Below are 27,658 nucleotides of genomic sequence, written 5' to 3' on the forward strand. Positions count from 1 at the left end.
CTTGAATCAAAGGTCAGGTATGCCGAGTTTCAGCTCTCTATCGCCAGCGTGTTTGGAGCTATCGGGAAAAAACCCTAGGGGGGCGGCACCCGCCGCCCCCCCCCCTCGGCCGGCGAGGGTTAAAGGTCAACAAAAAGTTAATTCGACGCGTCTCGACGAGAGGAACACGATGCTGCCAAAAGCAATTTCGTGGCTCTCTTGAGTCCAAGGTTATTGCCGAAAAACATTTTTCGTGAAAACGTCTATTTTTACAGTTTTTGCCCTCTGCGGGCTAAAACTGTTCCTGAGGTCAAATCTGAGACCCAGAAAGGACTGCTAAAGGGCTATCGAATGCGCTTTTTCGCGGCGCTGTAGCTCTATTGGTTCCCGAGTTAGCCTTTGGCAGTTTCCAAAATTTTCAAGTGGACTAAATTTGACCTTTGATCGGACTTCTGGTGAACTGACCTTGCACCTGACCTTATTGAAAATGACTGAAGTATTTTCTTCCTTGTTTTTGACGCTCTTTCGATTGCCGCTTACCGCGTGTCGGTACGTGGCCCACGAACCGAGTTAGACGGGGGGCGTAAAAACGCCCCCCCCCCAGCACTCGGCGTTAAGGTCAGGCCACCAGCACGGTGCGCGTTAACCCGCGCGGGGCTGGGGTCTCCAGCCGAACGCGCGGGGCTGGGGGTGGGTAAATTTTTTACCCCCCCCCCCTGTTATCTCCCGAACTAATGGTCCGATTTGGAAAATTCAAACGCCAATCGAAAGCTCTCATCACGAACAACTAAAAACATGTACTTAATTTAAAGTTTGAGCCTTGAGGTCAAGGTCAAGGTCAGGTCAAGGGTACAAATTGCAAGTTTCTACAGTATCGGCCTTGCACCGTAGTTACCGAAGAATGGGCTGAGACTGATTGCCCAAAACGTGTTCTTAGGCTACCAAGACAATATTCGCTGCATCAAATATCATTCGGAGGTCAAGGTCAAGGTCAGGTCCGGTCAGGTCAGGTCACCAAAAACAAAGTATAGAAAAGGGCATGTGCGACACATGTTTTATGGGTCATTTTATTCAAAGAATTCAATAGGCACACTCAATAGGTGATATTGACCACATCTGGATGAATTTCAGGTCGAGGTCCGGTCATGGTCAGGTCAAGTGAGGTCAAATTTTGAAGTTGGTTGTTAAGGCCTAAAAAGGTGTCTATCTGATGCAGTTTTTCACGGCGAATCGAATGGTGCTATTTTTGTTTCCGTACGAGGTCTAGAACTTCCAAAAAGTTCATTTTTCAAAATTTTTGTGTGTCGTGACGTCATGAAATTTTTAATAACTCCCACATTTTTGAACCGATTCTTCTAAAAATTGGTATGTAGGTGCACATGGACCACATCTCTGACATATATTCCGGTTTTTTCGATACACGCAAAATTTTGGATTTTTTAATTATTTTCCCCAAAAAGTCAGTTTTTTGAAGAAAGAAATTGGGCAAAATCCAAAATTTTCAATAAACCGAGATAGCAGTTTGATAGACAAAGTAGAATTACATATAACCTTTTTTATTACGTCTTGATTCCTTTAAAAATGAAGATGTTAGCGGCGTTTGAAATTTTGCCGTTTTTGAGGCGAAAATGACAAACATGACGTCACTAAAACGTCAATTTCTCAAAAATTTCCGACGGATTTCGCTCAAATTTTCAGGAAACGTGTCAAATTGATGTAAAAAAGGTACTGAAAGTTTGGCGGCGCTGCGCGCCGCCGTTTTTGAGTTATTGCAAAAATTCGCGAGGGTGGGTAAAATTTACCCCCCCCCCCAGCCCCGCGCGGGTTTTAAAACGCCATGCAATTTGCGTGCCATATAAATTGGCTCCATTATTCGACGAAAGTGTCGGTATTGGCCATTGGGCTACCAGGCTAGGTATCTGTTCGTCCTTCAACTTTGCTTCCTGAAGAGATCGTGAGATACTGAGTCTGGAAATTTATAGGATAGGTGCTTTGCCCCCCTTACCCTTGGCCAAAATGAGGTCAACATAATGATCCATAATCAGGTAAGATTATACACTTAGGCCTGCCCAGTACTCAGTGGCCCATCATTCTGCGTGTTATAAAAATTTGTCTCTCCCAATCCTGAAGAGGGATGACTCTAGATTAGCTCTACATCAGCCGTCACGCACACCTGCACGGCAGCGCATGTCTCTGGGCGAGCTCCTTGTAATTTCATCAGTGCCGGCGGATTGCTGAGCTCGTCTGAGGCCGCACTGAGCCGATGTGTGATCCCGCCGGGCGCTGTTTGTCTGCCGCTCTGTCCAATAATGACCCCTGTGCCGGGTCCTTCATTAGCCGGAGGGCACGGCACGGCGGCGCGGCGGCCGCGTGACCCTGCCGGCGCGGCGGCCCGATCAGCCGCCCGGCCGCCGCCGGAGCACCTGGTGCCGGGAGAGGAGCGACGCGGCAGCTCTGCACGCCACCAGTCGGCGTCGGACGGGTCGCAGGAGAGGCCGCCGCTGCAGCGCCGCGGCCGCGCAGGTGTCGGTGTGGGACGGTGTGACCCCGCCCTCGCGCCCACCGCCGCCATGGCCAGAGTGAAGCCCTCGTCCGTGGCGCCGACCCGGCTCGGCGGAGGTACAGGTGGGCGAGACGGCTGATTGTCAGAGCTGAACTCAAACTTTGCTCTTGTATATTTTATATTGTAGCGGGATTTCGCGGCGTTGCGGGGCTAACCGGGCGGTCGCTTCTCAGCAGGTGGGCTGGCTCGAGTGGGGGTGTTAAAATCGGCCTAGTGGGTGCGCTTCTACTCGTAAAAGCCCTTCTCGGTTCAGCCCCTCGCGAACTCGTCCCGACTCTGTCTTTGCATTCTCCGGGGCGATCAATCATCGGAAACACATAGGCCAGGGTTAGGGAATGGGAGATAATGATAAATGATAATCAATTACCCTCGATCATATTGGTATAGAAAATCAACTCTATTTAACAAAAAGTCCCACTCTCAAACAACAGCGCCTTTCCTAGCTGAGGGCTATCTCCCACCGGATATACACAACAATCATACTTCCACTCGTGCATCCCTTCTCACTTCTGTCATACGTCCAGTTATACCTCATAATTATCAGAGTTAGCCGTCTCCGATCCCTCCCTCTTTGCCTAACTTCCCCCGGTGGTGCTAAGGCGTGCGCAAGTCATTATTGAGTCATTGGCCTTAAATTTCATTAACCGTTATCCCTTCATAACCACAATGCTCCGTACATCAGACAAACGCTTCATAATGCTCACGCTACACGAATAGAATATACGAACCACCACAGATTTCGGCACTCCGCCCTTGAATTACGCGACTTATAGCGGGTCCAAGACCATGCCGAACTACCTACACACAAATAATAAACACACACGCACGCAGGTTGTTGAGCGAACAATGGACTTACAGCATGGGCCGGTAAACCTTTGCAACAACGTACGCAGCCCTTGTCTTACTGCCACTCACGCGTGGACCTACCTTCTGCTGCCAGTGGTCAGTCAGCATCTCTAACACACTCCAGCCCACGGTTCCGGAGCTAGAGCTCGCAGGGCACTCAGTAGCCCGGGCTTTCCGCGGCGGACGTATCTAAAATTTGAAAGCCGGGTTGGGTAACTAAAGTCCGTCCGTGATACTAATGACCGCATCTCGCACCAGCCATAGTTCAGGGTTTCCGGGCCAACCCGGCGACCTAAAAAAAGGTTAGCTCTCGTCGGCTAACTACAAAGACGACACGCGTCTTCCACGCACGCAGGTCCACTCGGGGATATCCTGCACTCAACACACATCGTCGACTACCAGCACATAGGCGTCCAAAGCCCTATCTATCCGTGGCTGGTAGTTAAGCTGTCGTCACAGACCTATTCGAAAGGACCAGAGCATGGCCGGAGCTACTCGACTGACTGCGGGTGGCCAGCACCGTCTGACTGCGATCACCCGACTCGAATGCTCGGTATCTAATGTTCACCCCCGTCTTGCGGCATTATACGTTCCTTCGCGGGGCATTACTCTTCCGGCGGCATACGATTCCCTCGCTAAGACGCCCGGGGTCCTAACCACCTCCGAAACTATCTATGTCGCTCTTCAAATGACGTCCCGCGCCGACCACTTGAGGGACCGATAGCGGGCCTACCTATCTTTTTGAAACCGGGCTGGGTAACTAAGGTCCATCCGTGATACTGATGACCGCATCTCGCTCCAGTCATAGTTCAGGGCTTCCGGGCCAGCCCGGCAGCCTAAAATCTGCCCAGCCTCCGAGGCTGTTAATCCGAGACGGAACACCGTCATCTCGCGGCGGCCCACCCGCCGATACACATCCCAGGCGACGGCCCACGTGACCTTAATTATCACCCAGGCCTACCCTGGGCCGGAACAATCGGGCCACTGGTCCCGTGTCCCGCTAGCCAGAGGTTAGACAGACTACAGCCCGTCGTCCCCTCCGAGCCAGGACACGAGGCTGACCGGGTAACATTTCTTGAAACCCTCCTCGGCGGTCTGTGCCCGACTCGCCTTCATCCTCACGTTTAATTTCGCGACTTATTGCACGCATCCAGGGCTTACTCAATCGAGGCCTTATATCTAGTGGGGTCTGTCCGAGTTTAGCGCCATTCGGGAAACCCGATTTTTCTATTTGTACAGTCCGCGTCTCTACTCGCGTCTCATCTCCCTCCTAACCCATGGCCGCGTCGGTGGATTCTCCACGCACAGGGGCGTGACGTGCATCATCTATCTCCCCGGTTCCATCCCTTGCAGTGTCCATGTAGAATAAAATTACATATATTTCGTGTGCAACAAGGTCTAGTGTGTTGCTTGTGTGCGGACCGTTGGTAAATTGATTAGTGGAGTGCCAGGAAATCCGCTGGCGAGGGCATTTGGGAGTCAACCGGAGGAGCTCCAGTATCGGTTGGGCTAGGGAGGTCCTGTATGTGTTGTGTATAATCGCTATCGTTTGGACCGTGGGATAATTCGGGGAGGATGGAGTGCCAGGAAATCCACTGGCAAGGGCACTTAGGAGTCAACCGGAGAAGCTCCAGTATCGGTTAGGTCAGGGAGGTCCTGTGTGTATTGTGTGTAATCGCTATTATTTGGACCGTGGGATAATTTGGGGAGGATGGAGTGCCAGGAAATCCACTGGCAAGGGCACTTAGGAGTCAACCGGAGAAGCTCCAGTATCGGCTAGGCTAGGGAGGTCCGGTGTGTGTTGTGTGTAATCGCTATTGTTGGACCGTGGGATAATTTGGGGAGGATGGAGTGCCAGGAAATCCACTGGCAAGGGCACTTAGGAGTCAACCGGAGAAGCTCCAGTATCGGTTAGGCTAGGGAGGTCCTGTGTATGTTGTGTGTAATCGCTATTGTTTGGACCGTGGGATAATTTGGGGAGGATGGAGTGCCAGGAAATCCACTGGCAAGGGCACTTAGGAGTCAACCGGAGAAGCTCCAGTATCGGTTAGGCTAGGGAGGTCGTGTGTGTGTTGTGTGTAATCGCTATTGTTTGGACCGTGGGATAATTTGGGGAGGATGGAGTGCCAGGAAATCCACTGGCAAGGGCACTTAGGAGTCAACCGGAGAAGCTCCAGTATCGGTTAGGTCAGGGAGGTCCTGTGTGTATTGTGTGTAATCGCTATTGTTTGGACTGTGGGATAATTTGGGGAGGATGGAGTGCCAGGAAATCCACTGGCAAGGGCACTTAGGAGTCAACCGGAGAAGCTCCAGTATCGGTTAGGCTAGGGAGGTCCTGTGTATGTTGTGTGTAATCGCTATTGTTTGGACCGTGGGATAATTTGGGGAGGATGGAGTGCCAGGAAATCCACTGGCAAGGGCACTTAGGAGTCAACCGGAGAAGCTCCAGTATCGGCTAGGCTAGGGAGGTCCTGTGTGTGTTCTGTGCTCCCCGTATAATCCCTGTGTGCACTGTGTAAAATCAAACAGATAAAGAAAACTGATCGTTGTAAATTGCTCTGGCCAGACACCTTGGAAATGACCTCTTTCCCGACTGTGGGTTGGCATATGGCCTTTTATGCTCCATCCTCCGATCCCTGCCCTTCAGCACTATACTCACACTCGTATTTCAATATTTACAAGTCCCATTTATTTACATACTCCGACGCAACACCTTAAATTCCCTTACACGTCAAATTTAAAAGAAACATTCTGGGCCCAGGCCGCCCATCAACTGAGCCCCACAAGCCGCGCGGTGCGGTACACAGTCGCCCGTCCCTTTCCAGACTCCCCACGGTGTATAATCCCCTCCGTCCGCCTTAATCACCACGGGGCGCCGGACGAGGGTCCACGTCGGCACGCGTCTCGCGCCACGCGCACAGTTACATAGTTTACCGAAATCGAATTGTGAACTTAAGCTACCTAGACTGAAAGTCCCAAGAATAAATTTAACTACCTAAACTGAATGGCCTAAAACATTGCAGACGACACCTAAAAAGGGGAATATAATGTGGCTCACATAGCAGTAACGAGGGGGGGGGGGTTACTTGAAGGATTTTAGGGACTAGGTGCGCACCCGTGTTCACCGCGTGACCTTACTTGAGATGGAGTCGCTGACATGATGGTCGTGTCCGTCCAGCGCCCGGCCCGGCGGCCAGAGCCGCCGCCGGCGCCGTGATGCCAGCCGCTGGTGTCTCGTGGGCTGTCCGCGATGTCAGACGAGAGACGTGGGCCGAGAGTGCCACCGGCGCGGGATGCGTCGTCCGAGAGAGCGAGGACCAGAGGGCGTTCCAGTTCCGTTTCATCAACTTATACTTTTGATGACGTCATACTTCAGAGGGCCGGGCAGCATCTCCTTGTCCAATCTTCGTCCTCCATTCTCAGAAAGTGCGTTTGGCTCCGCCTTCAAACGTTCGTGATTTGCTGAAGTTCGGCACCCCCGGCCATGCAGTCGCACCCTTTCACGTGGCGATCGGGTGGAATTCGCCGCCGGCGCTCACGGCGCCTGAGGTGCCAGGTGGCGGGCCTGGCCCTCCGCTCCCCCTTGTTTTGAAGTCAGCTCCGGCCAGATGTCCTATATTTTGTCGTTGGCGACCGAGTTCCATTTCATCCTGTTTTCGTACAAACCGGGTCGGTCCCCGCTCCCCTTTCTTGTTTTGGTTCAAATCAGGGCCGGTCTGCACTCCCCTCTCCTTGTTGTCTGGCGGGGTGCCGAGCGTGGGACAGAGTCTTGTTTTCCAAAGGCTAAACTGATTAATGGCTCGAGGCTGGCAGAATGGCGCGTTTCGGTATGCTATTTGTTGGCTTCAGATCCGGGTTCTCATGAAGTGGGGTGGTCATCTATAGAGGACCCCTGTTTGTCAGAGCCTACTGCGCCGTCTGTGTGGACGGCAGCTGGGACGGAGAGAGGGTATCACAGCCGATTTAGCCGGCTGACCGTGTCTGTGCGGCGCTCGCAGATGGCCGTGTTTCAGCTTGTGGCACAGCTTGCAGTTCAGCATGAAAGATGAAAAAAATGTAACGCATCTGCGTTACAATATAAAAACATTTTATGTTTTACAATATGTGGAAGTTTATATGACCTTATATTTTGGGTCATGTAGAAATGCAAACCTACCTCGAGTCCAATGTCAATTGTCATGCAAGGGCATCCCCGTTGCTAGCTATTGTAGAAGTGTAGAGCCTATTGCGCTGATTCATGTCAGTCATTATAGGTCAGTCTTTTTTGGTATCATCGGGTTTTGAAGGAATGTTTAGAGCAGATTTAATGCCATAATCGTGAACAGCTCCCATGGATTGCACCATATAAGACCTACTACCTATGTGTCAAGGTCATCCGAAGTCGTCGTCGTCCGTCGAAGGTCATTACTTAGCTCAAATGAGCTAAGGAATGAGTCCTTTTGAGCTAAGGAATGACCTTCGACGCGATTCAATCGCTTGACGCGATTGAAGTAACAATATCCATGAAATAAAAATAACAATATCCTGAAATGACTGCAAACATTTTGACGAAGTTATAAAAAAACGTTTGATTTAGCAACCCAGCCTTTGAGGTCTCTTGTTCATCTGAGACCTCACTGTATCCCTCGCTGGTGTTCTACATCCATATAGATGGGTTATCTCATGTTGACTGAACCTCTGAAAGTGAAATGTTACACAGCACCCTATCACATTTTTATGAGATTCTGACTGAGGGAAGGGGTTCCTGATAGCTCAGATTCCGAATAACAGGTCGAAATTACTCTTATTACAATGGTTTGGCTTCATAGTGACGTCAACTTATGACGTCACATGCTATTTGGCAATCTTTGGAGTGTTGTTTGTCCAAAAGTTCATCAGGTATTTGAAATCGGTCAACGGCGTTTGAAAGTCGCCATTGACCTTAGAACAGGCTGTCGTAAGTCGTTTTATTTCAATTTGTATTTTTTATCGATTTTATGAAATATATACATATACCAATCAAATAACAGAAATAGGCAGAAAAAAACTATTCTTCAAACGTTCAAATGAGTTCTTCAATCGAATTCAGCTCCAAAAGTTATTCCAAACTTGTAAAACTCGAAAAAAGTGAACCAAAGTCATTTAAGGTCAATGACGTGATCTGACCTTCAAGTGACCTTCGCATCCACCATAATACGTTAGGCAAGCATCAATTCACATGCTGGTACGTTTATAATCACGGATTGTCCGGAAACGTGACTCGGCGTCGACCCGGACAAAGGGACTGTGGAGTGTGGCTCCCACGGTGCGTCCCGGTCAGGGTTCTGGGGAGAATGGGGTGCGTTAGGATATGTTGTTATTCGATAACCATTGCTGTTTCGACAGTTCCAAGGTAGAGATGTCAATCGGATACCAACTTTTTGGTATACCGATACCAAACCGATACCAACTTGGTATTTGGTATTTCAATCGTAATGTGTTTGGTATTTTGTTGGTATCATAAGCCCTCACTAATGTATAAGAGGCTAAGAAATCGGTAAAAAGTTGGCATTTCCCTCAGTTTCCCAAGTTGGTTTGGTTTCGGTATTTTGTCGTGGTTTTGGTTGGTATTTGGTTTGGTATCGGTATTCCGATTTTCCGTAATTGACATCACTATTCCAAGGTAAGAAGACGTGCAATTTTCATACCTATATCAAATTTTCAAAAAGAATCTAAGTCGTCATATTTCAAGCTGTATTTTTTATCGATTATATAAATTATTTTTATTGAAAGCAAAATGATGACACAGACCATGAATCAATCAAATCAATGTCTTCCAAACGCCGTTGACTGATTTCAAATACCTGATCAACTTTCGGCGAAAAGATGCTTCGAATATAACTGAACACCGTATGACGTTATAAATTGACGTCACTGTAACAGCTATACTGTTGACTTGAGGTGAGGCCAATTTAGATCCATATCCGGAATCAGGCCCATGAAGAACCTCTTAATCAGCTATTTTTGTAAATATCTGAGAGGGTGCTGTGTACACAGACCAGTGGTTGAGTTGGCATGGATCCAGCTGTATAAGAGTACCTACGAGTACTAGAGTTGCAAAGTTTTCCCAATGGGCTGCTACCGGCACCGCCCCGCCCCACAAAAATTTTCTGGGATACCGGCATGCTACCACGCCCCAAGCAAAAAAACCGCCAAATTACCGGCATACCGGTAATTTGGCGGTAATTTTAATACGGCATATGGAACTTTTACCACAAAATGTATTTTGCAGTGGCTAAGATTGCTGTTATTACAATCCAATAGCCTCTTAGTGTCCAAAGTTTGAATCATATGCTGATAATTTTTTTTGTGTGCAAAATCAAAAATACCGGCATGCTACCGGCAAGACATGCCAGATACCACGAAAAAACCTGCGGTAGTGAAAAATTACCGGCATGCCGGTAGTGCGGTAGGGAAATTTTGCAACTCTAGTACCTACGCCTCAGCCGAGGGCTGTTGGCCCCATTTGCCGATTCGACCCTAATTGAACTAGATCTTCGTAGAAAAACAACGAGCGTGTGCATCCGTGTGACACATAGCGACTGGGATCCAATTCTTAGGTCTCAGGTCACGGTTCGTCGGAAGGTCATCTCAGGCTCAAAAGAAGCGATATATACCATTCGAAAGCTGACGGTGAGCTGAATCCAAAAATGGAATTTTTTCAAAATCGATCGATGGCCTTTTTTGAAAATTGCGTTTTTGTAAAAACTTTATAATTTTTATTCAACGGGCTGTCCCGGACATTCTTGAAAACATAGGTAAACATGCATTTTTGAGTTCCAGTGAAAGCTGAACGACAAAAGATATTTAGCGAAGCAATATTTCCAAACATTATTCATTAATATGCGTCTCCCACAGTCGACAATAAGGCGCAATCACACAGCTCAGTGTCACGATGGACCAAAGTCGGCCACACAGAAGCGTGGAATGACACTTATCGACTCACAGACCCGGCGCTCTCGGCCCGCCTGACCGGCCACGGCAAGGAGGTTCGGCTGTCGTTCTACTAAACGGGCGTCATATTTGTTAGTTTAACGATTCAATTCGGTACTTGAGTTATTCAGGATACATGCGCAGAAGATTCATTGTTCTGTCATCTTCACAATATGCATTAATTTGCATTTGTTCATGTCTACTTTGCTCATAGAGCTTGGTATCATGCCCATATATCATGCCCATAAGAGCCGGTCCCGTAGCTCAGTTGGTAGAGCGTTGGACTCCGCGTGGTGAGAGCACGCGTTCCCGGTTACAACAGTCCGGGTTCGAAGCGCGACGGGCGCTTGACATTTATGGGCCACCTGACAGGTATTAATGCGGTTGGTGGCAGGCCGTAGCCAGGCGAAGTCAGTGAGGGGACCGGCCGTGCGCGGCTATGTGCGCACGTTAAACTTTGGACTCTAAATTCTGCCATAGAACCGGAATTATTGCGCGATCGGAGGGTAGAGGGCGGGGTCACCGCAACAAGCTCCGCTTAGCGGTGGCTCTGTCCTTGTGAATCCTTCCTATCAAAAGGTTCGGACCAAATTTATAAAAAGAAAAATATAAGGAAAATTGGCCGCGCTTAAATGTCAGAGGTTGCACCGGCCTCAGCTCGGGTGGAGTGGGGGTAGCGCCCGGCGGGGTGCAGGGTAACCTTTGACCGGTTGCACGGCCGAGCAGCTCTCACCAGTACAGCCTCTGACAGTGAAACCCCGCTCATTTCCCCTGCGCGGGCACTGAGCGCAGCTGGATGGAACAAAACATGTATAAGGAAAATATAAATTAAAGCATGTTGTAAATCAAGCAGAATAATGAATTTTCTTCACAGGTATCCTGAATAATTTTAATATCGATGTAGAAAGTTAACCCGCGCCGTGCTGGTGGCCTGAACTTTCCGCCGAGTGCTGGGGGGGGGCGTTTTCACGCCCCCCCGTCTAACTCGGCTCCTGGGCCACGTAGCGACACGCGGTAAGCGGCAATCGAAAGAGCGTCAAAAATAAGGACGAAAACACTTCGGTCATTTTTTGGGTCAGGTCAAAGGTCAGGTCACCAGAGGTCACCAAAGGTAAAATGTTGACTATTTCAACATTTTGGAAACTGCCAACGGCTATCTCGGGAACCGATAGAGCTACAGCGCCGCGGAAAAGCGCATTCGATAGCCCTTTTACAGACCTTTCTGAGTAATGTTCTCAGATTTGACCTCAGGTCAACGGTTTAGCCTCCAGAGGGCAAAAACTCCAAAAATAGCCGTTTTTACGAAAAACGTTTTTTCGTCAATAACTTTTGACTCATAAGCGCCATGACATTACTTTTGCCAGCATCGTGTTCCTCTCGTCGAGACGCGTCGAATGAACTATTTGTTGACCTTGAAAGGTCATTTTGAAAATTTGACCTCAGGTCAAGGTCATGACCTGACCGAAAAGGGTCATGTTGCATATCAGTCGATCCGTATCGTCGAGCTGAACACATCTGACGTGTTTTCACCGCTCTAGCACGTCTCTATCAAAAGTTATAGCCAAAAAACTGCTGGCGACCGTTCATGACCTGAGATGACCTCAGGGGCACACAGAGGGGTCACAGGTGCATTTTTCCTATTCAGTGTGTCATGTTTACCTATGAACCGATGTTTGAGAGCGTTTTGAACGATATTCGTCCAAAAGAGGCGCATTTCAATTTTCTCCCATTGACTTATAATGGAGAGGTCGCAAAATTGACCTGACCTTAGGTCACAGATATCAAAAATCCGAGATATACATTTTATACATACTGTTACTCATATCAATCGCTGAAAGTTTCAAAGTGATCGTTCAGTCGGTGTAGCTATAGCGAGCCTTTGAACTTTTTCTGAGGTAAGGTCACTTGACGTGACCTGGTGACCTGACCTTGAACGGCCTAGGTCTGAAATTTTCACAACATGTGCGGAAATGATGTAGGAACACGTGTACCAAAAACGGCGGCGCTGCGCGCCGCCGTTTTTGAGATATTCGCGAAAAACCTGAGGGGGGGCGTAAAAACGCCCCCCCCCAGCACGGCGCGGGTTAAACTGACAAATGGGGCATTCCACGACAAATCGACAAATAAAAAATTAAATTTGCACCCTCATATTTTATTCTCCGTTTAAAACTGGTGTAAGTGGTTGTGATGGGCGGGGAAGCCAGCTGTGGCAAGGATTTTTTTCTTCGAACAACGGTTTCCGAGATATAGCCTCGGGCAATTCCTGGAGTTCGCGCTGCAGCCCTATGTTTGGCGGCCTATAACTCAGAAACTATTGGTTTTTACGATAAAAACTTTATATGGTTCAACTAACAATCAACCACCAACAAACATTTTGGCTATCTCGGATTTTCAATTTTTGAAAATTTTCATCACGTGACCTTTTGTCCTATTTTTCGAAGAGTGACCTTGATATTTTCCCACTGAAAGTTGCAATTTTGTCTGATGACGATTAAAGCCTTATCCATTGTCATTCTTATGCGATAATAAAAAAGTGGTTATCGCCCTGCGTTGACCTCAGGTCAGGTCATTTTTATGACCTGTCCATTATTACGAGCGGGAGCGACAGCGAGATCTCGAGAATAAAGCAAGATAGCGACAAGTGGTAAACGGTAAAGGGTACACACGGATAAGGTCTATAATTTTTACAGAGATCATTTTCAGGTCAGGTCAAAGATGACGTCACAGGAGCTAAAAGGAGGTCAAAATAGTGGCACTATACATATATGTATATGAAGTTTTTCTCGAATAACTTTCAAGGTATCCCAGCTAGGAATAAACTAAAGCACCATCGTGATCCTCTCGTCGATCCGCATCGAAACATATGTATGTTGACCTCGAAAGGTCGAAAGGTCAAAAGTTGACCTTAGATCACGTGACCTAAGGTCAGCTTTTGACCTTTCGACCTTTCGAGGTCAACATACATATGTTTCGATGCGGATCGACGAGAGGATCACGATGGTGCTATTAGTTTGTTCCTAGCTGGGATACCTTGAAAGTTATTCGAGAAAAACTTCATATATATGTATAGTGCCACTATTTTGACCTCCTTTTAGCTCCTGTGACGTCATCTTTGACCTGACCTGAAAATGATCTCTGTAAAAATTATAGACCTTATCCGTGTGTACCCTTTACCGTTTACCGCTTGTCGCTATCTTGCTTTATTCTGGAGATCTCGCTGTCGCTCCCGCTCGTAATAATGGACAGGTCATAAAAATGACCTGACCTGAGGTCAACGCAGGGCGATAACCACTTTTTTATTATCGCATATGAATGACAATGGATAAGGCTTTAATCATCATCAGACAAAATTGCAACTTTCAGTGGGGAAAATTAAAATATCAAGTTCACTCTTCGAAAAATAGGACAAAAGGTCACGTGATCAAAATTTTCAGAAATTGAAAATCCGAGATAGCCAAAATATTTGTTGGTTGATTGTGAGTTGAACCATATAAAGTTTTTATCGTAAAAAACTAATAGTTTCTGAGTTATAGGCCGCCAAACATAGGGCTGCAGCGCGAACTCCAAGAATTGCCCGAGGCTATATCTCGGAAACCGTTGTTCGAAGAAAAAAATCCTTGCCACAGCTGGCTTCCCCGCCCATCACCACCCATTAGACCAATTTTAAGCAAAAAATAAAATATGAGGGTGCAGGGCACTTGTCGATTTGTCGTGGATGGAACGCCCCAAATATGACATTTGTTGAATAGAACGAGAGCCGAAGCTTATTTCCGTGGCTGGTCAGGCGGGCCGAGAGCTCCGGGTCTGCGAGTCGATAAGGATCATTTCACGCTTCTGTGTGGCTGACTGCTCCATCGCGACACTGAGCTGTATGATTGCGCCTTATTGTCGGCTGTGGGAGACGCATATTAACCCGGCAGTTGCTGGGGTATTTCGCCACCCACCGTTTGTTGGGGGGGGGGGGGCGTTAAACGCCCCCAGCCGATAACTCGAGAATCAATAGGCGCAGCGAAACGCACGAGACGGCAAACGAAAGAGCGTGACGAGACGCTTTAGATGAGTACTTTTAAGTTGAATTTTGAGGTCACAGGTCAGGTCAAGGTCAGGTCAAACACCTGAAATCCGGCTTTCAGTAGCATGGACTTCAGGACTTCGCAATGGGCGCCTCTCGTCATTAACTCTGTCAAAACGGCGCACAATCCTTCATTTAAGGCCTACAAGAGTGTCAGTTCCATGTAGGGGTCAGTCAAGCATAGGTCAGGGTCAAGGTCAGGTCAACCGGGTAGGCACATATCCCCGAAAATCAAAACTGATATTCGCAGCCTGTGACACATGTTTTATGAGTAATTTTGGGCGTAGAACACGATGGTGACATTCATTTTATCATATGTGTACGTGTTTGGTACAAAAAGTTCAATTTAAGAAATTCATGTATCATGGTCGTGAAATAGTCACGAGAAATTGCCAAGATTCAGTTCAAGATTTTGGAAAATGCGGAACGATAATCAATAATCGAAGATAACCATTGAATGTTCATGGTATTGGCAATCTAATGGCGTTTACGTCATGTCTTTATGTCTATTCTGTGATTTTATATGATTTTTCGAACACATGCCGTTTTTGGTCGAAAACTCAGAAATTATGACGTCACTAAAACCTCGATATCTCAAAAAATTTCCGAGCGATTTTTTTTTGAAACTTTGTCACAATAAACTTCAATCAATTCCCTACCTGTACTCAAATTTTGGTGCGCCTGCGGCGCGCCGTTTTTATGCTATGGCCCGGCGAAAAAAGTGGGGGTGTTTAACGCCCCCCCCCCCCCAGCAACTCGCGGGTTAAAGGTAGTGTGCCACCTTAGAAAGATTTCCCATTTTATTTTTCCTAGGATAAGAAGCTTCTGTTTTTACCTAATATCGCAAAAAAATCAAAAATGGGCCTGGAATAGTGCCTTTTTCGCCTAAAAGTTTATCGGTTTTTCGATATGTATAACAACTGTAGTGGGCTGACCTGCAAACAGGCGTCGGCAACAATCGCGAATGCGGCGCACATGTGACAATAAGCAAAGGTCATAATAGAGTTACGACGTACGGGAATGAGTTATCAGCTGTCTAATCGTAGACAACACAATGTCGAGCCTTAAACTGTAAGCCTGTATTGGTATTGTTTCTTTTATTTGGCTGTCGAACATTATTTATGGTTTGAAATATGATTTTATGTAAAATAATTGATATGAAAAAGCCGTCTCTTAAATTATGACCCCATTTCACTACACGCAAGTGGCAGAAATGACAATGATCAGCTGACGCATTTTTCTTGGCCGAAGTCAGAGCGCGCGGCCCGACGCACCACCACCGCACCACAAAGTATGAGCAGAAGCCGCGCCCAAAGCCAGGGCCCCGGTAACGTGAGGTAGCCGAGTCGGGGCAGCGTGCGCTGACCCAAGCCGGGGCCGCAGCTTTGGGCGCGGTCTACCGCATCCCCGCGGGCAGCCCCGGGCTATCACATGACACCGGGAGGACGCGCGGCCCCGGCTTGGGTCAGCGCACGCTGCCCCGACTCGGCTACCTCACGTTACCGGGGCCCTGGCTTTGGGCGCGGTCTACCGCACCACCTAACAGGCGTGTTCGAAACCGCAGGAGATGATGATGAACGGGTTTATCGAAACTTGATTGGATGAGCATATCGGTAATAGCGATTTCAGTATGTGCATTTATTGTTCATAGTGGTGTGAAATGTGGTTGGGGTACGACCGACAACCCGTCGGGGCGAATTTCGCACTGGGGTACTCAAAATTTGAAGAATTTAAGACGTTTCCATGAGTTTTGAAGGTATGGATAAGTTCTAAAAATCCGGTTCTCCTTATCAGGGCCATTAACTCCATACGGTCCAGGAAAGCTGGCACACTACCTTTAACCCATTAATGCCGGAGTTTTTATTTTTTGATTCTTTAGTTGTCCTTAACCCTCGCCCGCACATGCTATTTTCCCATCCTAGAACGCACATGGGGGTGGTTGCCACCCCCCGCGCCATTTCGTTCCTGTTGGAGATAGAGCTTAGCAGTAAAGACCAAAAAGATTCTTTGGGAAGAGACGAATCCAATGATACCCAGTTTTACCTTCTCAGGTCAGTCATTGACCTTCCAGGTCAGGTCAAACTAAAAAATATTGCTGTTTTGGGTCACCGTTGGATATCAAGTGCGCTGCTTATCAAATACCGATGACGATGCTGTTTTCTGGTGCCAAGCCAGCTAGAACCTCTTTGTCACACTACCCGACCAGAATTTTGCTGCTGAGGTCATTTCAGGTCAAGTTAGGTCAAGGTCAATTATATGTGTTTGTATGTCTGTGTGTGTCTGTGTGTATACTGATGTGTGCACCGATTGTTTTTGGGTCCATATTACATGAAATCATGATCTGAGAAGCTTTTACCAAAAATGCAGTAAAAAAACTTCACAAAAAGTAAATTCAGCTTGCCTAAAACGCAATTATCTTAGATGACCTAGGTTGACCTTGACCCTGACCTTGACCCCTGTACATCGTCGAACAACATGTTCCATGATAGGTGGGAGGTAAGACTGGCAAAAAAGGCCGAAATCAGGGTGTCAAAAGCTCACAAGGCCCATGGCAAGCGAAAGATGTTGAGAATTGGCCATTTGGGTCATGACATGACCTAAAAAACAAGGTCATATCTCCGAAACCAAAAATCACAGAAACTTGAAATTTTCAGTGGACATCAAGAAAGGATAGAGGAGCAGCTACACGAAAAATCAGCCTTCTAACTCAAAAAATGTTGAGTGCAGAGCAGAAAGACTACCTGGGGGGGTGGCAACCACCCCCCCCCCCCATGTGCGGGCGAGGGTTAACAAATGTTAGCCACTCGGGTCCCAGTAAGAAAACTGTGCAAGCTTAAAAAAATGTTCCATCGGTTCTCAAGTTACAAGTATGGGTCATAAATGACCCAACCGGCATTGGCATAGTCACAAATAAGGAGTTATCACGAAAACCGATTTAGCTAGATACCTTATTGTGTATACTGTATAGCGGTCTCAGCCAAACAATATTAGAGGCACTGCATTGCAATGCTTTGCAACGCCTCATTGGCGAGGCCGTTGGTGCCGCTGGCAGGCCTGTGGTGCCCCTGTTAGGCCTCTGGTGCTCCAGAGGGAACACCATAGGCCTGACGGGCCTGTGGTGTCCCTGGAAGGACTGTGGTGCCCCTGGGCCCTGACAAGCCTGAGGTGCCCCTGACAGGCTTGTGGAGCCCCTGACAGGTCTGTGGTGCCATTGCTAGGTTTGTGGTGCCCCTGACAAGCCTGTGATGCCCCTGGCGGGCCTGTGGTGCCCCTGATAGGTCGGTGGTGCCCCCGGGTCCCAGGGGAGGTCATGAGTGACCCATATGACCCCCCTCCTTTGGATCCGCCACTGTGATCTGATCACAACCCCCAGAAATAAATAATCGTATAATCATCAATTGCTTCCCTTGTATTCAACATACGAGAAAATTAACAACACTATTGCCGGCTGGGTCATTTATGACCCAAGGATATTTATCGAGGAAAAAAAGTTATCCGATGGCGACAAGAAGGGCAAAAATGTACATCATGTCTTTTTCAGACAAATTTAGATGCCAGGTGGATGATCATTCAATAGATATTAAAGTGCAAACATAACATATTATTACTTTTTGGAACGGCGCGCCATTGTCAGTGACCGGCGGCTGTGCAGTCCCGTCTTCTTTGGCTCCAGAAACTTCAGCGGACGAGCTCACACGAGTTTTATGCGGCTCCGACGCTCGTCGCTGAACCCACAAATCCAACAAAACACACGCACAAGTTCCTCAAAGTGCCACTTGCCTCCATTCAGAAAAAAAATGTTAAGATGTTGCTTTTGGGTCATATATGACCCAAGCGGCATTAATGGGTTAATGTAAGGAAATATTGCTTCGCTAAATATTGTTCTTTTGGCGTTCAGCTTTCACTGGAACTCGAAAAAAACATGTTCATTTTTTCAAGAATGCCCGGGACAGCCCGTTGATTAAAAAGTTATAAAGTTTTTACAAAAACGCAATTTTCAAAAAAGGCAATTAATCGATTTTGATGAAAAATACATTTTTTGATTCAGCTCACCGTCAGCTTTCGAATGTATAGGTATACCGTTTCTTTTGAGCCTGAGATGACCTTCCGACGAACCGTGAGGTCAGCCGGTGACCTTTAAGATCATATCAAATCTCCCAAGGTTTTTGGTGAATAATTTCGCAAAAAATGTTCGTCAAGTCCGCAATTCTGTGCCATTGTGTTCGGCATGCCCCGTATTGTATACTTTTGGCTCGAGAGAGGTTTTTGCTTAGAGTGTTTGCCTTAGGTCAAAGGTCAGGTGCTGGCCACCTCGGTCACGAAGCTCTGGGATGTTTTGGCCCGCGTTATACAGTTATGACGCTGATCTTCGACCCGGGAATCATGATGCCGACCTTATATAGCCGAGCGAGGGACACTCGTTCGGTGGTCATGTCACGCGCTCCTCCACGATTGAAATGACCGCGGCCTGCCAGCAGCCTAGAAGCTTCCCGGATCTACTGGCTGTCGTAACGGGAACGTATGCTGGCCGCATCCAGCCGTGGAAATGGCCGAAACCGAGACGCGGCATATGTTGCCCTCTCCTGACCTCCGTCCGTCCATCCGTCCGTCCGTCCGTCTTTTCGTCCAACCGTCCATCCGTCCATCCGTCCATCCGTCTGTCCGTCTGTCCGTCTGTCCGTCTGTCTGTCTGTCTGTGTCATATACAATACGACAAGCTGTTGGATACATACAACACGGGCAGGTAGCCTGTAGGATAGTATACAGACAGACAGCGTAATGGGTGCAGAGCGACAGGCGTCGTCCTTTTACTGGAATACCGCAGCCGGTCCGATACACTGCAGCCTGCGCTCGAGTGCTGACCTGCGCTAACTGGCCTGGCTTTGAGCTCTGACTTACTCTGCACTGCACGTCTCCTTTTAGCGCAGCTGACAGGCCCTAATAGTCCTCAGAGATATTTAGTGGTGTGGCACATCGCTCCGCTCACGTCCCGCGAAAGCTCCATCTGCTCTCAGTGTAAGCCAGCTATGATTACAAAAAGATCGGATCCCACTGAACGGTGCGCAAAACAAATCGAAACATAGTATAGAATGCCTCGAAACCGTTCACTTGCGTTTCATTTATTTTCTTTATAATGCAGAACAGCGAAACAAACTACCGGGCTTCTCATAAAAGTTAGACGATTTTATAACTAACGTATTGAAGGGTGTATCAGTGTAACAAAACATAATTGGGTATCACCTAAAAGTCTCATCAAAGACATTTCGTTTGAGGGGATTTCGATCTTCGGCAGTAGCCCTTCTGAGCCGCGCCGAGGTCATGTTCGAGATGATTCCCTTTTTGCTCGATGCACAGTTTAGCCCGGCGCAGCGCGACCTCTGCTGCAGCACGACCCACGGAAAGCTGCAGACGGCACACCGCTGAATTCACTGCATCCTTATGATCTTCGGAACTTTTTTGATGGTTTCGGTACACCTGGGACTTGAGGTGGTCCTATAGGAAAAAGTCCGGTGGGGTTACGTTCGGAGAATTCGCCGACCACGGGCGTGTCTCGAACCTCGAGATCACGCGCTGCCCGAAGCGCTCCCACAGCCCCTCCCGGTTTTCTTTAGCGGTATTGGCGTGGCACCGTCTTGCTGGAACCATTGGATCTTAAGCGTTTCCGGACCTCTGCTCATCCTGAAATTGCAGAACCCTCCAAAAACGTCGCCAGAGCCACCCGATATCGCTGACCATTGACAGTCTGAGTAGCGCATCTCTCACACGAGTGGTGTTCGCCGTGAGCCTTTGATTGGGTTTATGGCCGCCGCTGTGTTCCTTGAATTGCGTGAACCTCGAGGTATTGTAAACACTTCCTCGAGCCAGAAACTTGTCAATAATGTGGAAAATTTTGTTTCAAGATGTTGCTCTCTTTGCCCTAAAGTGTTTGCGGATCTTTCGTGGTGTCGAACCGACTGACTTAGTCTGGGAAAGCATAATTTCACGAGTTTTGCTTTTACTTCCTTAGACCAAGGCTTCATTTTTTAACCCTCGCCCGCACATGGGGGGGTGGTTGCCACCCCCCCCCCCCAGGTAGTCTTTCTGCTCTGCACTCGACATTTTTAGAGCTAGAAGGCTGATTTTTCGTATAGCTGCTCCTCTATTTTTTCTTGATGTCCACTGAAAATTTCAAGTTTCTGTGATTTTTGGTTTCGGAGATATGACCTTGTTTTTCAGGTCATGTCATGACCCAAATGGCCAATTCTCAACATCTTGCGTTTGCCATGGGCCTTGTGGGCTTTTGACACCCTGATTTCGGCCTTTTTTGCCAGTCTTACCTCCCACCTATCATGGAACATGTTGTTCGACGATGTACAGGGGTCAAGGTCAGGGTCAAGGTCAACCTAGGTCATCTAAGATAATTGCGTTTTAGGCAAGCTGAATTTACTTTTTGTGAAGTTTTTTGACTGCATTTTTGGTAAAAGCTTCTCAGATCATGATTTCATGTAATATGGACCCAAAAACAATCGGTGCACACATCAGTATACACACAGACTCACACAGACATACAAACACATATAATTGACCTTGACCTAACTTGACCTGAAATGACCTCAGCAGCAAAATTCTGGTCGGGTAGTGTGACAAAGAGGTTCTAGCTGGCTTGGCACCAGAAAACAGCATCGTCATCGGTATTTGATAAGCAGCGCACTTGATATCCAACGGTGACCCAAAACAGCAACATTTTTTAGTTTGACCTGACCTGGAAGGTCAATGACTGACCTGAGAAGGTAAAACTGGGTATCATTGGATTCGTCTCTTCCCAAAGAATCTTTTTGGTCTTTACCGCTAAGCTCTATCTCCAACAGGAACGAAATGGCGCGGGGGGTGGCAACCCCCCCCCCATGTTCGTTCTAGGATGGGAAAATGGCATTTGCGGGCGAGGGTTAAGCTCAAACCATGGTGTCATATAAATCTACGAAAAATTCTTCGTTTTTCTACGTGCATTGATTTTTCTTAAATGCTGTTAGGGATCCTCTATTCGCAAAATAAATCCGTCTAACTTTTTTGAGAAGCCCTAGATGCTCTTGGGTGCCTTTACAGTGTGTTTAGTCAGTGAGCCGTTAATTTGAATAGATGGCAGATAAGTACCTATAATGGTGGAGTGGTAGGAACTAGGAAGGTCATTAGTTTACCGTCTTTCTCGTTAATTAACTTATTGTTCGGACATTGGCACTGGCAGTCCATTCCCAAGACTTCGCAAATAGGCACTAGGCTAGGCGAGGTCACCCAGCTTGCGTAGGCATGACCCGTGCAATACATACATATTGCATAGTCTGTGCCTGTGGGGTGTACTGCAGCTTTCGGGGGTTGCGCTGACCGGAAACGTGTTGCCTGAAATTATTATAAAGGACCTTTTCAGCGTAGAAAACAGACAAGGTGTCATTTGGCCAATGCCGCCTTCTGTCATTACCTACATAGTGCGTTGACTTTCGTTGTATATGTGTGAGCGTGTACGTGTGTGTTTGTCCCGCAGAGTCGGACACAGAGTCCAACCACAGCCGAAAGACGACCAGCTCGCGAGTGTCGTCCACGCTGATGATGACCATCCAGTGCTGCCGCATCAACCCCGTCTCCAAGATCGGCCGACGCATCTACATCACACAGGTGGGACATCAACCCCGTCTCCAAGACCGGCCGGCGCATCTACATCACACAGGTGGGACGTCGGACTACATCTCACAGGTGGGACGTCGGACTACATCACAGGTGGGACGTCAGCCTACATCACAGGTGGGACGTCAGCCTACATCACACAGGTAGGACATTAAACTTCATCACACCGGTATGGACGTCAGACTACATCTCTTCCCTCCGGTGTGGTACACTGTATCTGACCCTGTCCTGCTGTGCCGTGTCTAGCCCTGCGCTGCGGTGTACTGTATCTGATCCCGCCCTGCTGTACTGTATCTAACCCCGCCATGCTGCGCTGTATCTGATCCTGTCCTGCTGTACTGTATCTGATCCTGTCCTGCTGTACTGTATCTGGTCCTGTCCTGCTGTACTGCATCTGGTCCTGTCCTGCTGTACTGTATCTGATCCTGTCCTGCTGTACTGTATCTGATCCTGTCCTGCTGTACTGTATCTGACCCCGTCCTGCGGTGCGCTGCGCCCAGATGCTGCTGTACTGTATCTGATCCTGTCCTGCTGTACTGTATCTGACCCCGTCCTGCGGTGCGCTGCGCCTAGCTGCTGCTGTACTGTATCTGATCCTGTCCTGCTGTACTACTGTACCTGACCCCGTCCTGCGGTGCGCTGCGCCCAGATGCTGCTGCTGCCGTTCATCCCGATCGTGGCGCTGATCGTGCAGAACATCTACTCCATGTCGGCGGTGGTCATCTACCAGCGCGGCATGCTCGAGGTCAAACACGCGGTACGTCTCTCAGCCGGGTGCTGCCGCCGGAGCTGCCGACGGGGCTGGACACGGCGCGCGATGAGACAAATTATGTCAGAAAACGGCGCGGTGACTTTGATGAAGAGTCATCAGCTGGCATCATGTCCAATGGCAGTTGTCGCAGCTGATTGTTAAACATGCCTGAGAAAGTCGTAAGATCGAAAATTGTGGCGTCATTGTATGATCCTCTCCTTAGTTGGCCAAACGATAGCTGAGATTTCAAAAGAAGCGTACCACGAGAGTTAGCCTGTCTCGACGGGGCCGGCTCTGACGGGCGTGTATTTGTGTTTGCTGTGCAGATTGAGGAGACGACCGACATCGGCCTGCTGCTGACGGCGCTGCAGCTGGAGCGCTCCGAGGTGGCCTTCTACATCTTCACCAACGGCAGCACGGCGCGCGACCTGGCCAACCTGCAGTCCTCCTCGGTGGTGCCCAACGGTCAGTGGCTACATGTATACCTCACACGGTCCACAGTCCAAACACAGACTACACGACCTGGCCAACCTGCAGTCCTCCTCGGTGGTGCCCAACGGTCAGTGGCTGCATGTATACCTCACACGGTACACAGTTCATACACAGACCATACGGATCCCACACAGCACACAGGTTACACGGAGAAACCGTACGGCATACAGTTCGTACCCATAGTACACGGAGAGGCCGTGCAGCATGCGATCCGTACACACACTGCACGGAGAATCCGTGTATCATGCGGTCCATCCACATAAAGTACACGGAAACATGCCCGAGCACCACGCATGGCCCGTTTGGATCGAGCAATACAGGTAGAGAGTGCACAGTGCAAAGTAAACAACACACATTGTTTTACCCGCGCATGACCTACACATGACCTACTTTCCATAACGCGATTGACTGAAGGGGGGGGGGGCTCCATAGAGCCCCCCTCCTATCTCCGAAACTACTGGGCCGATCGTCAAAATTCGAACGGTGTCTGATAGCCCTAGAAAAATTGTAGAACGAAAGCTAATTTAATTGACCTCGAGGTCTCCGATGACGTCACAGGTAAGGTCAAAGCAAACGTTATCAGCATTTTGACCTGTTCACAATTTAGGCTCTGGCCTCCGGCTAACAAGTCCGATCAGGTTCATTTTTGGTTTACGCATTCCTTGATTGATTCATTGATGGTTTACGCCTTGGATACCCTGACTCGAACTTTTACTTCGATTTTTTCAGGTCAAGGCCAGGTCATCCGAGGTCACGAAAATTTTATATCATGAATCGGTCACGTGACGCATGTTTTATGGTCCATTTCACTCATAGATTTCGAAGACAGTGTCGTCTGAGTTATTTGAGGTCATTTTCAGCTACATTTAGCTGAGGTCAGGTCACTTTCAGGTCAAAAAAGGTCAAATTTTGAAAATGATTTTTTTTTTTCCAGAAAAGGTGACTTTCAGCTGCAGTTTGAGCTCAGGAACAAGATGGTACCATTTATATTACTGAACCATGTCAAATACGTACCAAAAATGGATTTGAGAAATCTTAAATTGTGAAAGTTTGACTTTAGTGCGTATACCTCAGTCATTTTTGAAGGTATTGGGCTACTACTTTCTAGAGGAGTTCATTGGTGGATGTACTATCATATATTATATTTCAGTTTTTTTTCGGAAAGTCAAAAAGTTATTGAATAAAATGAATAATTGTAATTGTATATGTACCTATATTTTCCGATATTTTCAAAATTTTGGAAATCTGAGATAGTAGTTTGATAGCCACGTCTGTAGGTACATATTCTCAGTCCACTCATGCAAAGAAATCGGATCTTGCTTAAGAACGGAACTTTTCAGAGCGATTACCGCAGTTCAATGTTTTGCATCAAAATCGGTTGAAATAACGTCACTCTGACGTCATTTGCGGCCGACTTATGATAGCTAGAAAGGTGTTATTTAAACACAAGATGTCAAATCGATGTTGCCGAAGGCATTGCAAGTTTCGTGTTGATACGTCAAGCGGTTTATAATGTATTGCAGAAAAACGAGAGGGAGGCTCGGTAGAGCCTCCCCCCCAGTCATATGCGGGTTAAGGTGTTGTCGATTTCAGAAAAAAAACGCGGGAAACAAAAATTAAGCGGATTACAAACCAGAACTGTGGAAAATACAAAAACATTGGCTAAAATATTTAGGAAGAGAAGCTCATGATTTTTATGTCACTTACCTTTACTTGCAACGGCCCCAGGACATGCGGCACAGTATACCTTCAGGAACAAATAATAGTGACATCTAGCGGCAGCGGTACTACATAGGTTGGAGACGTGCGGTACAGTATGCCTTCAGGCGCAAACTGTAGTGACATCTAGCGGCAAGCGCACAAATTTGATATGGAGATGTGCGGTACAGTATACCTTCAGGCGCAAATTGTAGTGTCATCTAGCGGCAACGCCAAAACATAGGTTTTGATATGTACGGTAGGTACAGCCCACCGCTAAAGTAATGTAGGGTTTTACCAATCTCAACGGTTGGCTTTGACTGGCGATTGTTTAATGCGGAGTGATCGAAAAGAAGATGTCAATAGCTAAAGTTGCAGCTGCAAGGGTGACGATACATAAAATCTACATTCAAAGTTTCATTGTAGTCTGGCTAATCGTTCCTAAGCTTCAGAAGCAGAACCTACCCATGACTGAAACCCCACATTACTTCTGCTGTGGACCGTACATAATAACCTGACATTTCCAGGTATACTTAATAACGAAAGTCAAAACATTCATACGTTCCGTCGTTTCCATCCTCAGATCGTCAAATCCTTCTTACCCTATTCCGGGCTGAACGGGCAGCTTTATCCCATGTGAGCAGCTACCCTAGGAGTAAAACTGTAGCCGGGTGCGGTGGCTGTCAGGGGGCTGGGTGGCCTGTCCTCATGATGGGATCAGCCCCGACGACTCACCAGGGTGCCGACCAAGAACGATTGTCTCCCCCTAATGCCTATCATCCTCCCGGCTCTGCAATGGTGCAATGGTGCAATAGCCCTGGCTCTGCAAAAAAAAAAAAAAATAACAGCATCGAAGATTCATCAATTGCTAACAGTATACATATTCAATCATATTCAATATTCATGTCACAAGAAAATCAGTTTGAAATACCAAATACCAAGTCGATATTAGTTCGGTAACATAGGCGGCGGAACGGGGAGGGAACCGGGGCACCGTGCCCCCCTTTGATTTTCGAATTTTAACATTAGCCCTATGGGCGTTGCATGGAAAGAATGGGACCAAAAGTCGGCAGTACCCCCCCCCCCTTAATTGAAGGTGTTCCGCCGCTACTGTGCCCGCTTATTTCTATACCCAACCGTTTCAGCGTATTGAATGTCTGTTGAATAAAAACATCGTTTTATGTGTGAATATCGATTTCAACTATTGATTAACACCAGTCTAATCATGCAGGGTGATAGATCTATAACATAACTTGGAAAACCTCAGCAGTTTTCAGTTACCGAACACGTCGATTATCACCTCCTCAAACTGTCCTGGCGTCGCCGCGAGTCTCTGACTGACGGTCGTTTTCCTCAGCTATCAACCTGGCCAAGAAGGAGAAGCAGTTGGAAACGAACAGGTGAGCTCCGATTTACGGGCAGCACTGGGAAATTAGTCTAGAATGGGTTTGAAAACGTTCGCCGTTGTTTGCAATGTCGTATGCATTAAACGCTCTACCTTAAAAATACCCATAACAAAACGAAATTTGGATAAGCAATTACCCCATTTGAGAGGCAAAAACCCAAACTCAGTCAGTTAAATACAAATCCACTTTTAGGTAGATAGTAAATTTGTACATGAGTGGTGAATTAATTGGGTGTAGGGTGTAGCAGTGTTATTTGTTAGAGTGTAACCACCTAGATCACGTCCCATGGTCGCATCTAGGTATGGAAGTTTATTGCTAGAATTTTTGCCACCTGGGGAAATGGATGCCTTTTGATCACAATGCTGACGGTGTTTGGTAACCATAAAAGAGTGCGCGTAAAGTGCGAGGCGCGTCTTCTCCATTTGACCAGGGAAAATCGGGCTCGTCGGCCCGGCGCGGCCTCTAACGCCTGATGTGTCGCAGATGTGCATCCGATGGACAACGGTCCTCTCGTTTAGGGTAGCCTCGTCCCTTTACTCCGATTCAAATAGAAGGATTAATGACGCAACATGCAATGATAAGCGGCTACACATAGTATTCATAAGGAGGGGGTCCTTACTCAGATGCTCTCCCCTATGGCCAAAAGGTCATGCGTGGCGAGTACTTTGTAGGCTAGGCAATAATTGTCCTTAGGTGGGCGATGGCTTGCAATAGATATGCAGTAATTACTGTGTGCAGTTTGCGAAAAGAATTGCTTCAGGTGCCAATGTCGACTTGTGTGTTGTTGCCTTATACCCAACCAAGCACCTTTCTTTATTTGTCGCCAAACCTGCGACACTGGGCAGTGGGCACAATGGATGCGCTTGTTCGAGTCATAGACTTTTGTAACGCTGCATTGATTACCGTAAATGATATTACTGAGGTAGCTTTCGGTAGCTTTCGGTAGCCCGCTGCCCCCGTGAGCTAGGCTGTGAGTTTCATATCGCCACCCGGTTGCGCCGGTGAAGCAGTGTCGGCCGGACGCCGAGTCGCCCGGCGTCCCGGTCCACCTCACCGTCGACAGCGTTACCCATCCAGGGATATGTGGAGGAGCAACCTGACCAAGGTGTTCGACTTCACCGACCTCACGCTGGAGAAGATGTCCCGCTGGGAGGACGTCCGGTCGGCCGTCGACCTCAAAAAGTTCCCGATTTTCTCCTCTAAGCTAAAGTTCCAGATACGCTTGGAGGACCTGCGGTGAGCCT

At 47.9% G+C, this 27,658-nt stretch overlaps 1 protein-coding gene across 1 annotated transcript in view; it reads left to right on the top strand.

Moving 5' to 3' along the window:
• Nucleotides 1-2,473: 2,473 nt before the first annotated feature.
• The window catches only part of LOC122366416, a 36,959-nt gene continuing 11,774 nt past the window's right edge, over nucleotides 2,474-27,658 (top strand). Inside the window, exons 1-6 of the mRNA XM_043338663.1 lie at nucleotides 2,474-2,604; nucleotides 21,928-22,058; nucleotides 22,717-22,824; nucleotides 23,145-23,283; nucleotides 26,366-26,408; nucleotides 27,492-27,650. Of these exons, the coding sequence (XP_043194598.1) occupies nucleotides 2,550-2,604; nucleotides 21,928-22,058; nucleotides 22,717-22,824; nucleotides 23,145-23,283; nucleotides 26,366-26,408; nucleotides 27,492-27,650 (635 nt within the window). The 5' untranslated portion in view covers nucleotides 2,474-2,549. The remainder of the gene's footprint in view (nucleotides 2,605-21,927; nucleotides 22,059-22,716; nucleotides 22,825-23,144; nucleotides 23,284-26,365; nucleotides 26,409-27,491; nucleotides 27,651-27,658) is intronic.

The sequence above is a fragment of the Amphibalanus amphitrite genome, unplaced genomic scaffold (assembly GCF_019059575.1).
Source record: "Amphibalanus amphitrite isolate SeventyFive unplaced genomic scaffold, NRLGWU_Aamphi_draft 000804F_arrow, whole genome shotgun sequence".
In the NCBI taxonomy this organism is placed as follows: Eukaryota; Metazoa; Arthropoda; class Thecostraca; order Balanomorpha; family Balanidae; genus Amphibalanus; species Amphibalanus amphitrite.